The 12,379-nt window shown below is 33.7% G+C and overlaps 1 protein-coding gene and 1 long non-coding RNA gene across 4 annotated transcripts; both read left to right on the forward strand.

Moving 5' to 3' along the window:
* Window positions 1-5,863: 5,863 nt before the first annotated feature.
* On the forward strand, window positions 5,864-9,818 carry LOC139873653 (cyclin-dependent kinase G-2-like). 2 transcript variants are annotated; one of them, XR_011767396.1, is made up of 6 exons: window positions 5,864-7,967; window positions 8,235-8,370; window positions 8,469-8,557; window positions 8,641-8,665; window positions 8,751-8,862; window positions 8,943-8,978. XR_011767396.1 is itself a non-coding variant. In XM_071861592.1 (6 exons), exons 1-6 carry the CDS (start codon window positions 6,268-6,270, stop codon window positions 9,620-9,622), a joined length of 2,244 nt encoding a protein of 747 aa, XP_071717693.1. In that variant the 5' UTR covers window positions 5,864-6,267; the 3' UTR covers window positions 9,623-9,818. The 2 variants fall into 2 exon arrangements, 1 of the variants encoding a protein (XP_071717693.1); XM_071861592.1 differs by lacking the exon at window positions 8,641-8,665 and adding an exon at window positions 9,523-9,818 and having other exon boundaries at window positions 8,943-9,049.
* Window positions 9,819-10,127: 309 nt separating this feature from the next.
* On the forward strand, window positions 10,128-12,125 carry LOC139869975 (uncharacterized). Of its 2 annotated transcripts, XR_011766510.1 has the most exons (4): window positions 10,128-10,197; window positions 10,384-10,465; window positions 10,863-10,941; window positions 11,820-12,125. It is a non-coding gene; the product is annotated as an uncharacterized lncRNA (long non-coding RNA). The 2 variants fall into 2 exon arrangements; XR_011766509.1 differs by lacking the exon at window positions 11,820-12,125 and having other exon boundaries at window positions 10,863-11,126.
* The last annotated feature ends 254 nt before the right edge of the window (window positions 12,126-12,379 follow it).

Consider the following 12,379-nt stretch of genomic DNA (forward strand, 5'->3'; position numbering starts at 1 on the left):
ATCATGATGTTTGACGTGTTGATTTTAGTTTTATGCCCATGGGTTAATTGTCCTTTGTCCTGGATTATTTAATATGTCCATACGGATTTGTCCATAATAGTCCATCAGTCATAAATATAAAGAGCGAAAGCCTTCGTCAAATTATTCTTATTCCCGAAGTCAAATATTCCAACTAATTGGGGATTCGAATTGTAACAAGGTTTTAATACTTTGTTTAATGAATACACCAGGTTATCGACTGCGTGTAAACCAAGGTTTTACTACTTTGTTAACAATTACACCAATTACCCTTGAATGTAATTCACCCCTGTTTCAACAAGTTTATTAACTATTAATTCAGTTCCGTATCCGGTAAAATGAATAATTATTGGTATTTATAGATATCTCGCCCACCGTACCCAGTCAAGCGTATGTGGTTATATATAAATACGTCAAATTATAAGTTTGTATATTAAATTAACAAGGTATTGTTTAGTTAATATAAAACCCATTAATAGCCCATAGTCTAATTTCCACAAGTGTCGTTCTTTTGTCCAAACCCCAATTATGGTACAAAGCCCAATTATCCAATTTTAGTAATTAGCCCAACATCATGATTACTTCGGATTAAATAAGCATAATAATAACTTAGCTACGAGACATTAATATAAAAAGGTTGAACATAACTTACAATGATTAAAAATAGCGTAGCGTTACACGGACAAAATTTCGACTTACACCCTTATAACATTCGCTAACATACCCTTATTATTAGAATTATAATTAAAATTAAAATATAAATTATAAATATATATATATATATATTTTACGTATGAATGAGGAGAAGAAAAAGATATATTTTTACGATCAGAATGCGCGAGCTTTATAGGGAGTTTCTGAAATTGGGGTTCCGCGACTCGCGGCCATTTTGGCCTTCAAACTCCGCGAGTCGCGGAGTTTACTTTTACAGCTCACACAAGCTTGGCTCTTTGTTTACCGACGGTTTTAAATATAAATATAATATATTAAATAATTATAAGAATTATTTAAATATTATATTATATTTATGTGCATAGTTGACTTGTAATTTTTAGTCCGTTGCGTCGAGCGTTGAGAGTTGACTCTGGTCCCGGTTCCGGATTTTCGAACGTCCTTGCGTACAATTTTATATTTTGTACTTTGCGTTTTGAATCTTGTACTCTTGTAATTTCGAGACGTTTCTTATCAATAATTGGAATCTCTTTGATTGTATTCTGTACTTTTGAGCTTTTTGGTCGTTTGCGTCTTCAATTCGTCGAATCTGTCTTTTGTCTTCACCTTTTATTATTTAAACGAATATCACTTTTAAATAGAACAATTGCAACTAAAAGCTTGTCTTTCTTGAGGAATAATGCTATGAAATATATGTTCATTTTTAGCATTATCAATCTTGTTAATGTCGGTTACCAGGTGTTCACCATATGAATGATTTTTATCTCTATGTATGGGATGTATATTGAAATATGAAATCTTGTGGTCTATTATTATGATTTGATAATATATAGGTTAAACCTATAACTCACCAACATTTTTGTTGACGTTTTAAGCATGTTTATTCTCAGTTGATTATTAAGAGCTTCCGCTGTTGCATACTAAAATAAGGACAAGATTTGGAGTCCATGCTTGTATGATATTATGTAAAAACTGCATTCAAGAAACTTATTTTTGATGTAATATATTCTTATTGTAAACCATTATGTAATGGTCGTGTGTAAACGGTATATTTTAGATTATCATTATTTGATAATCTACGTAATGCTTTTTAAACCTTTATAGATAAAATAAAGGTTATGGTTGTTTTAAAAATGAATGCAGTCTTTGAAAAACGTCTCATATAGAGGTCAAAACCTCGCGACGAAATCAATTAATATGGAACGTTTATAATCAATCTGAACGGGACATTTCCGTTTGTTCTCGGGTATTAAAGAAATCTTCCGCTGTGCATTTGCTCATTTTAGAGATATTGCTTGGAGTCATTCATGGCATATTTCAAAAGACGTTGCATTCAAGTCGTTGAGTTCAATAGAGATTATTATTAAGTAAATGACAGATTAGGTCATTTATAGTTGGATATTATGAAATGGTATGCATGCCTGTCAATTTTTGATGTAACGAAAGTTTGTCTTTTAAAAACGAATGCAATGTTTGTAAAATGTATCATGTAGAGGTCAAATACCTCGCAATGTAATCATATGTTATTGTATTCGTCCTTATGGATTAGGACGGGTCGTCTCAGTATCCGTACGAATGAAGTGTACGGATGATGTAAACGTACAGATTGGTTCTACGGATGGTGTAAACGTACAGATGAGTTGTATACGTAAGGTTGTGATTTATGGATGGGGTGATGGTATGGATGGGGTTTATACATACGGATAGGAACTAAATGTACGGATCAGTCTACGGATGAGCTTAACGTACGAATAGAAGGTATATCCATACATATGGTGTTCTTGTCTGTGCAGATCAAAAAAACTGCAGAAAACTAGGGTTTTCGTTCCAAATCCATCTCTGACCTAAATTAGTGACGAAAAACTTAATGTATTACGTTAGTTAGACTCAGAAATACCTTTTGAACCCAGAAGCACGATCAAAAACACGGATTTGATGTGAAAAATTTAAAAATCGATTAAAACCCAAAAACTCTAAATCAAAAATCAGATTCGACCAAAACACGCATGTTTTGACAAACATGGGTCAAATATCACTTTGTAGGATCGTTTAAATGTAATTAAACAATCGTATAATGCCATATCGAGTGCAGAATCCTCGATATAATGTTTTTAGTCGATAACACTTGATTAATTAATCGATTACCTTGAGAAAATAACTGGAACGACTAGGAATCGATTTGGGTTTGTTTATGAGCGACTGGACAATGAACCCGTAATCACTTATTTATAGAGTCTGCCCGTAGGGATGCGTCCTTCATCCATACCAATGTAACTTATCCATGCTACAGTACTCTATCCGTACAGATGTATCTCTCATCCGTACGGATAGATTCTGACAGTATAACTTTAGATTTTGTACGTAGTCCAAATGAACGAGGGCCTTACATTCATGCACCAACAAATACATTAATTATGCATCATTCATAGAGCTCATTCATAATGTTCATCAAACAAATTATTGTCTTTTAGAACTAAGTTCAATCACAACTTTTGAATCATTTAACTTTTAATTATTATGTTTTGAAACACACGACTGTTAGAGTATTAGTATTATTGGCCCGACCCGATTGCAATGTGGGCTCGGTCCGTTAGAATTTCTAGGGTTATGTACTCTATAAATAGAGGCTACTGTAATCAATAATATTCACGGGTCTGTCATTGTTTAACATGGTATCAGAGGGTCCGATCCGGATCATGACAAGCTGCTCCCGTCAAATTTCTTTCTTTTTATCCTTCTGGTAGGTTGTAGCCAACTCACGAAGGCTACCATCTTTCTATCTTTCTTATGGATTTTGAAAACCGCGAACTCACAAACTACATGCCGTCAACTATTATTCTTTATTATTTTTTTTATCCTATTACAAATGGGTGATGATTCGTACACCACATATTTTTAGCCATACACCACCAAACATGCTTTACAGTGTTGTACTGTATAACCATGTGAAGCACATTTGGTGGTGTACGGCTAAAATTAAGTGGTGTACGAATCACTCCCCATTACAAATACATGCCGCAATCTTTTAAGTTTTCTTTTCGTTTTCTTGCTCCACCGCCATCTTTGATTTCCATCATAATGTTATCTTTTTGTTATTCTTATTTCCCAAGGAAATGCGATTGTTAACCTTTGCGCCGAAAAAAAAAAAATACAAACGAAACCATTATCTTTTCTATTTTTTTTTTTTTTTTACTCCATATTATCTTAAATTCCCAACCCTAATCGGCGTGGGGCTGAGCCGCATAGCTTGACTAGGTTCCAAACCCCGAAAAAAAAGAGAAATATAAAAAAAGTCTCTTTTTTTGCAGCGTTGAAGAAGATTGTATCGGCGATAAAAGTTCTAAGCCCAAGTTCTGCTCAACCCTTATGCTAAGCAAAGCAAGCCACGACGTAACAGAAAAAAAAACGCTACGGAAAAGGAAACGCAGTCAAACAATGCAACCAAATCAGCGAATATCATTCTATTCAGTGCAACAAACAAAGATAAAAAAAATTGTCACTTTTGTTTATTTGTTAACTCCAGTCCAAACTTTTGCGATTTCGCCGTTCGGACTGCGGGGGGAGTGTTAGACTATTAGTATTATTGGCCCGACCCGATTGCATTGTGGGCTCGGTCCATTAGGGTTTCTAGGGTTATGTACTCTATAAATAGAGGCTACTGTAATCAATAATATTCACGGGTCTGTCATTGTTTAACAACGATCCGTATGATTAACCATAAATAGATGATATTGTGTATCAAGCTTTATATTTTTTTATTAAATATTTATTTAATATATAACATAAATACTGGACTACTTTCTTTTTGTTTTTTTTTTATTTTTTTTATTTTTTATTATCAAAAGCATAAAATTAAAATAAACAACAATAATAACAACAAAACTCAATACAAATTGAGTGGTGTATGAGGAACGTGCGATGTAGACAATCATTCTTCTATCCGAGAATAAAAACAAGTCAATTTTTCACCCAGAGTGAAACACTCTCAAAAGTAGAGAAAGTTATCCCTCTCTATTCAACGGATAAAGAGATTGCTTCCGAGTGGACTTCCGGCCAATAAGTAGGAATTTTTTTTTTAAAAATAGCAAAATAAAATTGAGACGCTATGAAAATGGTAGAATTAAATTTTCATGAGTTTTAAATCATGTCTGAAATTTAATTTAGGCTCTAATAAGTCAAGACGTCAATAAATCGACGCTTGAAGTTGACTCAAAAAATAGAACCGAAATTAAAATTAAATATCTAGTAAATATACAAGTAATGGTAGATTCTATAATCTGTAATCTCCTTGAGTACATTTATTTGAACAAACAACAATGCCTAGCAACTTAAACCAATATACATATACATATACACAATGTTGTAAAAAAACCCGATTACTCACCGATTAATCTCCGATTAATCATTTTTAAGAGCAATCCGTTCCGATTTTCAAAAATCCGTTTAATTAAATGGTCAACGTCAATTGATGGGTCAAAATCGAATTTGGTAATCAAAGTCGGTCAAAGTAAAAAATGATTAACATGAATTTACACTACAACTTCAAAGTTTATGAGCAAAATGAATAATTTTAGACAATTATGTTAAAGTTTATTTTATATTTATGGGTATTTTCCACATTTACACATATAATTTTTGAAATTTAATATTTAAATGTATATAGTACAATCCGATTAATCCACGATTATTCTCCGAATTACCGATTAATCCTTCTAAAGTCCCGACCGATTAATCCCCGAATAGCGAATTTTGCAACCTTGCATATACATATACATATACATATACATATACATATACATATACATATACATATACATATACATATACATATACATATACATATACATATACATACATCCCTATTACAAATCATTAAATTGTGCAAATTTTGTGAATCTACAATTGAAATGTCAATAAAATTTTCGATCCTACTTAAAATAGTACCAAAATATTTTTGGGTTTTGACTATACAATCATTCTGTTGGTTGTTTCTGGTCAAGAGAACAATATATCAAACTCCTAGTTATCCATCACATATTCAGTATGAATTTATTTTATGCTTACTTTACTACTCAGGTGTAATAATATTGAAACATAAGTGGCAAAACTGAAAAATAAGTTTAAAAAATCTATAGCCATCGCCATACTTGCAAAAAACAAGAGGATCCGATCGGCAATATCCTTCGTATCTTTCTTTGCATTCTTAAATATATCTCGACATCCACCGTAGCCCGTCGCCACGTATGCAACCGTCGCTGCCGCCGGTAAGCCATTCGTAATCTCGTACACGAAATGACCTAGTGCATGTGCAGAAGCTTCTAGGTTTCATTTATTAGTTCATATTACATATTATTCGATTCCTAGGGTTTCGTAATTGATCCAAACTTCGAAAGTTAAAGGCATTTGAGTCAAGTACAATTTGATTTGTATAATTGCTTACTGATCTGTGCTTGTGAGACCTAGAATTAAGCCTGCTTTATCGTTCGTTGATAAACAACAGAATAAATAGAATTGGGGATTTTTTCCCCCCTCTAGGGTTAGGGTTTTAGTGGTGAAATTGTGGTCAGTTTGCTATATATGAGCAAATATATGGCGGCAGGAAGAAATGGAGGGTACCGTGATAATGAATTCATAGAGCGTGATTCTAAAGGGGAGTATGAGCGTGTAAGAAACGGTGGTAATCAGGGTTATGCGAGGGGTAAAGATCGTGTTCGTGATAGTAAAGGTGGAGGTAGGGTTAGGCAGAAGGATAATAAAGAAAGGAATATGGTGAATGGTGGAGATTATGGTTCTGTATCTAGGAGTTGTTCAGGTGGAAGTGGTGATGATAGAGTCTTGAGACGTAGTGATCATCGTTTTGGAGTTGGGGATCGAGAACCTGGTGAGTTGTCTAGTGAGAGTGGGTCTGATGAAGGTGTTGATTTGGATACACGTGGGACTAAGAATGACGAGAGTTTTAAGATGGAGAATGATTCTCAGTCAATGTTACTTCCTAAAAAGAGGAAGTTTTCACCTATTGTTTGGGATAGAGATGACAAGGTAGTTAGCAATACAACGGTGACTAGATCTTCACCTGTTATTGTCACATTACCTCCTCCACCTCCATTGCCTAAATCTTACAATCGATCACCTAATTTTGTTCATGAAGCTGTTATACAGAGTTTACCTGTAGAAAGTAGCAGGGTTCAGAGTCTGCATCAGTCTCCAGGTAATTATATGATTGATATCAGGAAGGATGAATCTTTTGAATTAGAACCAGATGTTGTTCAGGAAGAGTATGTAGGTTTATCTTCTTCATTTGCTCAGGAAAAGAATACAGGACAGACAGAAATTGAGGATTATGTGTCCACACGAACAATAAGATCATCTCGGTGGGCAGATGCTGATTTTTCACCTGATGAAGATGAACATTTTGATGCATCAGCTGATAATAGGACCCAGCAGAGGAAAGAATCGATACGTGGGTCAGTTGAATTTGGATCAACACGAAAGCAGTCTTCAAGTCCAGAGGCTGGTGAGCATCTTAGAGAAGGGTCTTTAAGTATGGATGAAGATGGTTACCATGTTAGGTCTTTAAGTATGGACGATTTTGGAAATAGTGATTATGAAACGAAGGATTACACGGAGATCAATGATGAACACAACAAAGATGATGATAGTCTATGTCAATCGGAACCAGATTCTGAAAATGGAGATGGTTTTCAGGGTACACAAGATCCGGTGGGCCCGCCTCAAAGAACTGTGAATATGCTGCTAGGTTGTAGAAGTGTTGATGAGTTTGAAAGACTGAACAAGATAGACGAAGGTACATATGGGGTTGTTTATAGGGCGAAAGATAAGAAAACTGGAGAAGTTGTTGCTTTAAAAAAGGTCAAAATGGAGAAAGAAAGGGAAGGGTTTCCTTTGACTGCTTTAAGAGAAATAAATATTCTTCTCTCATTTCATCATCCTTCAATTGTGGATGTTAAGGAAGTGGTTGTTGGGGGCAATCTTGACAGTATTTTTATGGTAATGGAGTACATGGAACATGATCTTAAGGCACTAATGGAGACAATGAAACAACCTTTTAGTCAAAGTGAAGTCAAATGTCTCATGCTTCAGTTATTGGAGGGAACAAAATATCTTCACGACAATTGGGTACTTCATCGAGATTTAAAAACTTCAAATTTACTTATGAATAATAGAGGTGAGTTAAAGATTTGTGACTTTGGATTGGCTCGTCAATATGGGAGTCCTCTAAAACCTTACACTCATTTGGTGGTGACTCTTTGGTACAGGTGAGTGGCAACTTTTCCCTTTTTTATATGTAAGATTCAAGTTTGTCTATGCAACTCTGTTATTTTTAGTATCTCTTATCACTTTCATATTTATGTTTATATCTAATATGCTGCGTTAGTTGCTTACTTGGCAATTGTTATAATTAGATGTGCTCAATAAGTGTTCGATATTGCAGTTTGTTTACATTATAGTTGTATGAGATAGTTGGCGCTTATCACATGTTTTATATCATAATTTTATATTAGTTTGCTTTAATATGTGTTTAGGGCACCTGAACTTCTACTTGGAACAAAATTGTATTCTACTGCTATTGATATGTGGTCATTGGGCTGTATCATGGCTGAACTATTATCAAAGCAACCACTTTTTAATGGGAAAACAGAATTTGACCAGCTTGACAAGGTGAATTGACCACATATTGTATATGATCCATTTCATAGGAATTTACTCGAATCCTTATGGTTATTGTTTCAGCTTAAGTAAATTACTTATCCTCACAGATATTCAAAACACTTGGGACCCCAAATGAAGCTATTTGGCCTGGATACTCTAAACTTCCTGGAGTCAAGGTGAACTTCGTTAAGCATCAGTAAGTATCAAATTTCTTGAATTTTTATATTATTCATGTTGAATTTGAAGTTCACATTTCTTTTTTTGTCACTGTTTTCCCAGGCGTCCAGCTTTGGGTGACTTTCTGGTCTGGCTTTCTAGCTTCTGTTGGTGAAAGAATCATTTACATTGTGAAAATTCTTGATTTTATTTACCACATTCATTTTTTGCAGGTATAATTTACTGAGGAGAAAATTTCCGGCAACATCTTTTACTGGTTCACCTGTTCTGTCTGATGCTGGGTTTGATTTGCTGAACAAACTTTTAACCTATGACCCTGAGAAGGTAATATTTTGCAATTGGACAGTCATGTCTAATTAATTAATAATTTTTTTTTTTTAAATGAAATTCTGGAATATGTGCAGCGTATAACAGCTGAAGCCGCTCTTAATCATGACTGGTTTCGTGAAGTTCCTCTTCCAAAGTCTAAAGATTTTATGCCCACTTTTCCTGCTCAGCATGCTCAGGATAGGTATCTTAACTGTGTCTTTAAGAAGTTTAATTTATATTTAAGGGCTAACTTTGTGAAATGCTAGCCAACTTATTTTCAAATATTAAATTTGGGTAACATTGTTTTTCCACTTTTCTGAGTAACTTTTAAATATGTCACTTGTAATAAGAAAACTTGACAGTTGACACACATGTGAGAGGATCTGTTTTCTGCAACACTCGGTGGCCAAAGTAGAAAACTTGGAAGTTTGTTAGAGTTATAAGGCAATTGATATTAAATTTTTTAGTGAACATTCTTATTTAAGTATATACATCCTTGTTTGTTAATTGAAAAATTGTACCTCTTTGTAAGTTTGAAAAATATGTTACCCTGAATGGAGCTTTGAGGAAAGTTGGTCACCTTTTTATGCAATTCTTTTTTAATAATAAGTGAACACTTCTCATTTTTTAAGTTCTAAGAAATGGTTTTGTTGGTTGCTTATTTGTTCATTTTAGACGCACACGGAGGGTAATGAAAAGTCCTGATCCCTTAGAGGAGCAGCGTCGGAAGGAGCTGCATCAAGCTGAATTTGGGACAGGTGGCCTGTTTGGTTAGGCTATGGGTATAATGAAGATTTGATATGAATGATTTCGTTTGATTATGCCGTACTCACAAATTGACATTGTTGAGGTGAACATTGGTTTGAGATGATCATCCATGTTGTTTTTAGCAGGCACCCATCATCATCATCATCATCATCATCATCATCATCATCATCATCATCATCATCATCATCATCATCATCATCATCATCATCATCATCATCATCATCATCATCATCATCATCATCATCATCATCATCATCATCATCATCATCATCATCATCATCATCATCATCATCATCATCATCATCATCATCATCATCATCATCATCATCATCATCATCATCATCATCATCATCATCATCATCATCATCATCATCATCATCATCATCATCATCATCATCATCATCATCATCATCATCATCATCATCATCATCATCATCATCATCATCATCATCATCATCATCATCATCATCATCATCATCATCATCATCATCATCATCATCATCATCATCATCATCATCATCATCATCATCTTCTCGGTTGGGAGATTATTTCTGTTTCCCTTCTCAACTTTATACATAGCAGGTTGACATCTTTGTGCAAGTTGTTACTTTTTAGTTGAAGGTTTATTTGGAACTTGTATTGTAACATATTTTAGATTTTAGATGGCTTTTACTGTAAACAGTTCACAGATTTGGTAATACCATGAAACATGAGGTTCGATTATACTGTGTTTTATCTTTTGTTTAATTATCGTATTGTGTTTGCAAGAGGTGGTTGGTGCTAGCATGGAGGCGGCGTTGTTAGCTTTTCATTGACAGAAGTGTTATTTCAGAGAATGTGCTATTTCAAGGTAATACATCCCTATAACATGGAGTATTACTGTATAGGGTATATGATTACCTGTCAATTAGCAATTGAGTTTTATTAGGTGTTAGCTTTTGCTTTAAAGTATCTTTTTTTCTTACTTGGGCAGTCGTATAAATAAACACAGTAGTATTGAGTTGTTGATTTTCGTACAAACGTGTTTAGAAGATATTTTCTTTGACTGAGATGGCTGTACTTGGTGTCTTAAGTGGCTAGCATACTGTTAATTGTAGTGTAACTTGCTTTTTTCTGAAGAATGGAAGTGCAACATATATGTGGTTTTTGTATTTGTTTTTGCTTTTTTTTTTTTTTGTAATTGGTGCGGGAGATGCAAGGTTTGTGCCGTTAACTTTTATGACATTTATCTGCAAATGTCACTGCAGTATGCAATGAAGCAGGTTGTGGAGGTTACCCTGTGCTGCTTGGAACATTAGATTTTTCGTCTAATTTCCCCTTCTTCAGGTATTCTAAGTCTTAAGCCTCTCATTATCATTTTTACCTCCCATCATAATATAATAATGATAATGAAAATGATGGGGCTAATCAAGGGGGAAACACTTTTTTTGGGAGAAGAGCGAAGTAAATTTTAACTTTTTTTTTTCTTTTTCGTTTTTTTCAATTTTTTTTTTCTTTCACAAACATTAAGATTAGGTGAAAATATGAATATTTAAAAAAACATTTTGTGATAAATGTTATTTATTTTGACCAGAAAACGCTCGAAGAAATAACATTCTATCGATAAATGTTCCTGATAACATTCATCGTGATGCATGTTATTATTCGAGTGTTTTTTTTTCATCTTCTGTGAAGTTTTTTCAAAATTTAGGCTGATTTAGAATTTAGAGTTTAGGGTTTTGGGTTTAGTCTCCCAAAACCCTAAACTCTAAACCATTCGTGTTAAAAACTCAATTTAAACCCTAAATCTAAACCTTAAACCTTAATTTTCTAAACCCTAATTTCTAAACTCTAAAAAAAGCGCTTGAAGAATAACACGATGAATGTTATCAGGAACATTTATCGTTGAATGTTATTTCTTCGAGCGTTTTCTTGTCAAAATAATACAGAGTGTGTTATTTATCACAAAGTGTCTTTTTTAAATGTTCATATTTTCACGTGATTTTAATGTTTGTAAAAAATATTAAAATAAATAGAAATTTTTTTTACTTCCTCAAAAAAAAAAAAGTTTTTCCCTCTTGATTAAATCTAATGATAACAATATATAATTGAAACGATTTGAAACGAACATCTAGAGTTTAAGTCGTGTCGTTCGATATATGTAACTATATATAAGTAGTGGTTTTTAATTTGAATTTTAGAAATTGATTTCGCTTTTATTACAGTTCGTCAAACATCTGGAGTTTTAAGAGATGATATAAACCACAAATTGGTTAAAAAAATTTATGATGATAAGTTGGAAGACTTGAAACATAAAAATGAAATGGTTGAGTTGTTTTTGAACATACGGTTCTATTACCTTTGTCAACCCATACCTCGTTTGACACATCAGCTTCCCTCCCCTAACCTTCCCACTCATGAAGGATAGATCTAGAGACAGGGTGAGCAAAAAACCGCATTAACCAAACCGCAACCATATTAACCGTTAAAACCGCACAGAATTAACCGCACCCAATGTATAACCGTGGGTATGGGTAACATTTTAGGATTAACCGCATTTTGTGGGTCGGTTATGAAAATGAAATGTACCCGCATCGTTTTAACCGCAACCGCACTATTTAGTACTTTAAATATAATGTTTCTTTTACATGAGGGTCAATTTGAAAAAAATAATAAAGCACACAGACTTCAATGTAAGATTAAGCTTAAAATTGTTAAAGATAAACACAATCAAATAGAATCCCCAATATATCGTTAATCCTTTTCAATTTGCTTAAATAAATAT

Source organism: Rutidosis leptorrhynchoides, chromosome 10 (assembly GCF_046630445.1).
Source record: "Rutidosis leptorrhynchoides isolate AG116_Rl617_1_P2 chromosome 10, CSIRO_AGI_Rlap_v1, whole genome shotgun sequence".
In the NCBI taxonomy this organism is placed as follows: Eukaryota; Viridiplantae; Streptophyta; class Magnoliopsida; order Asterales; family Asteraceae; genus Rutidosis; species Rutidosis leptorrhynchoides.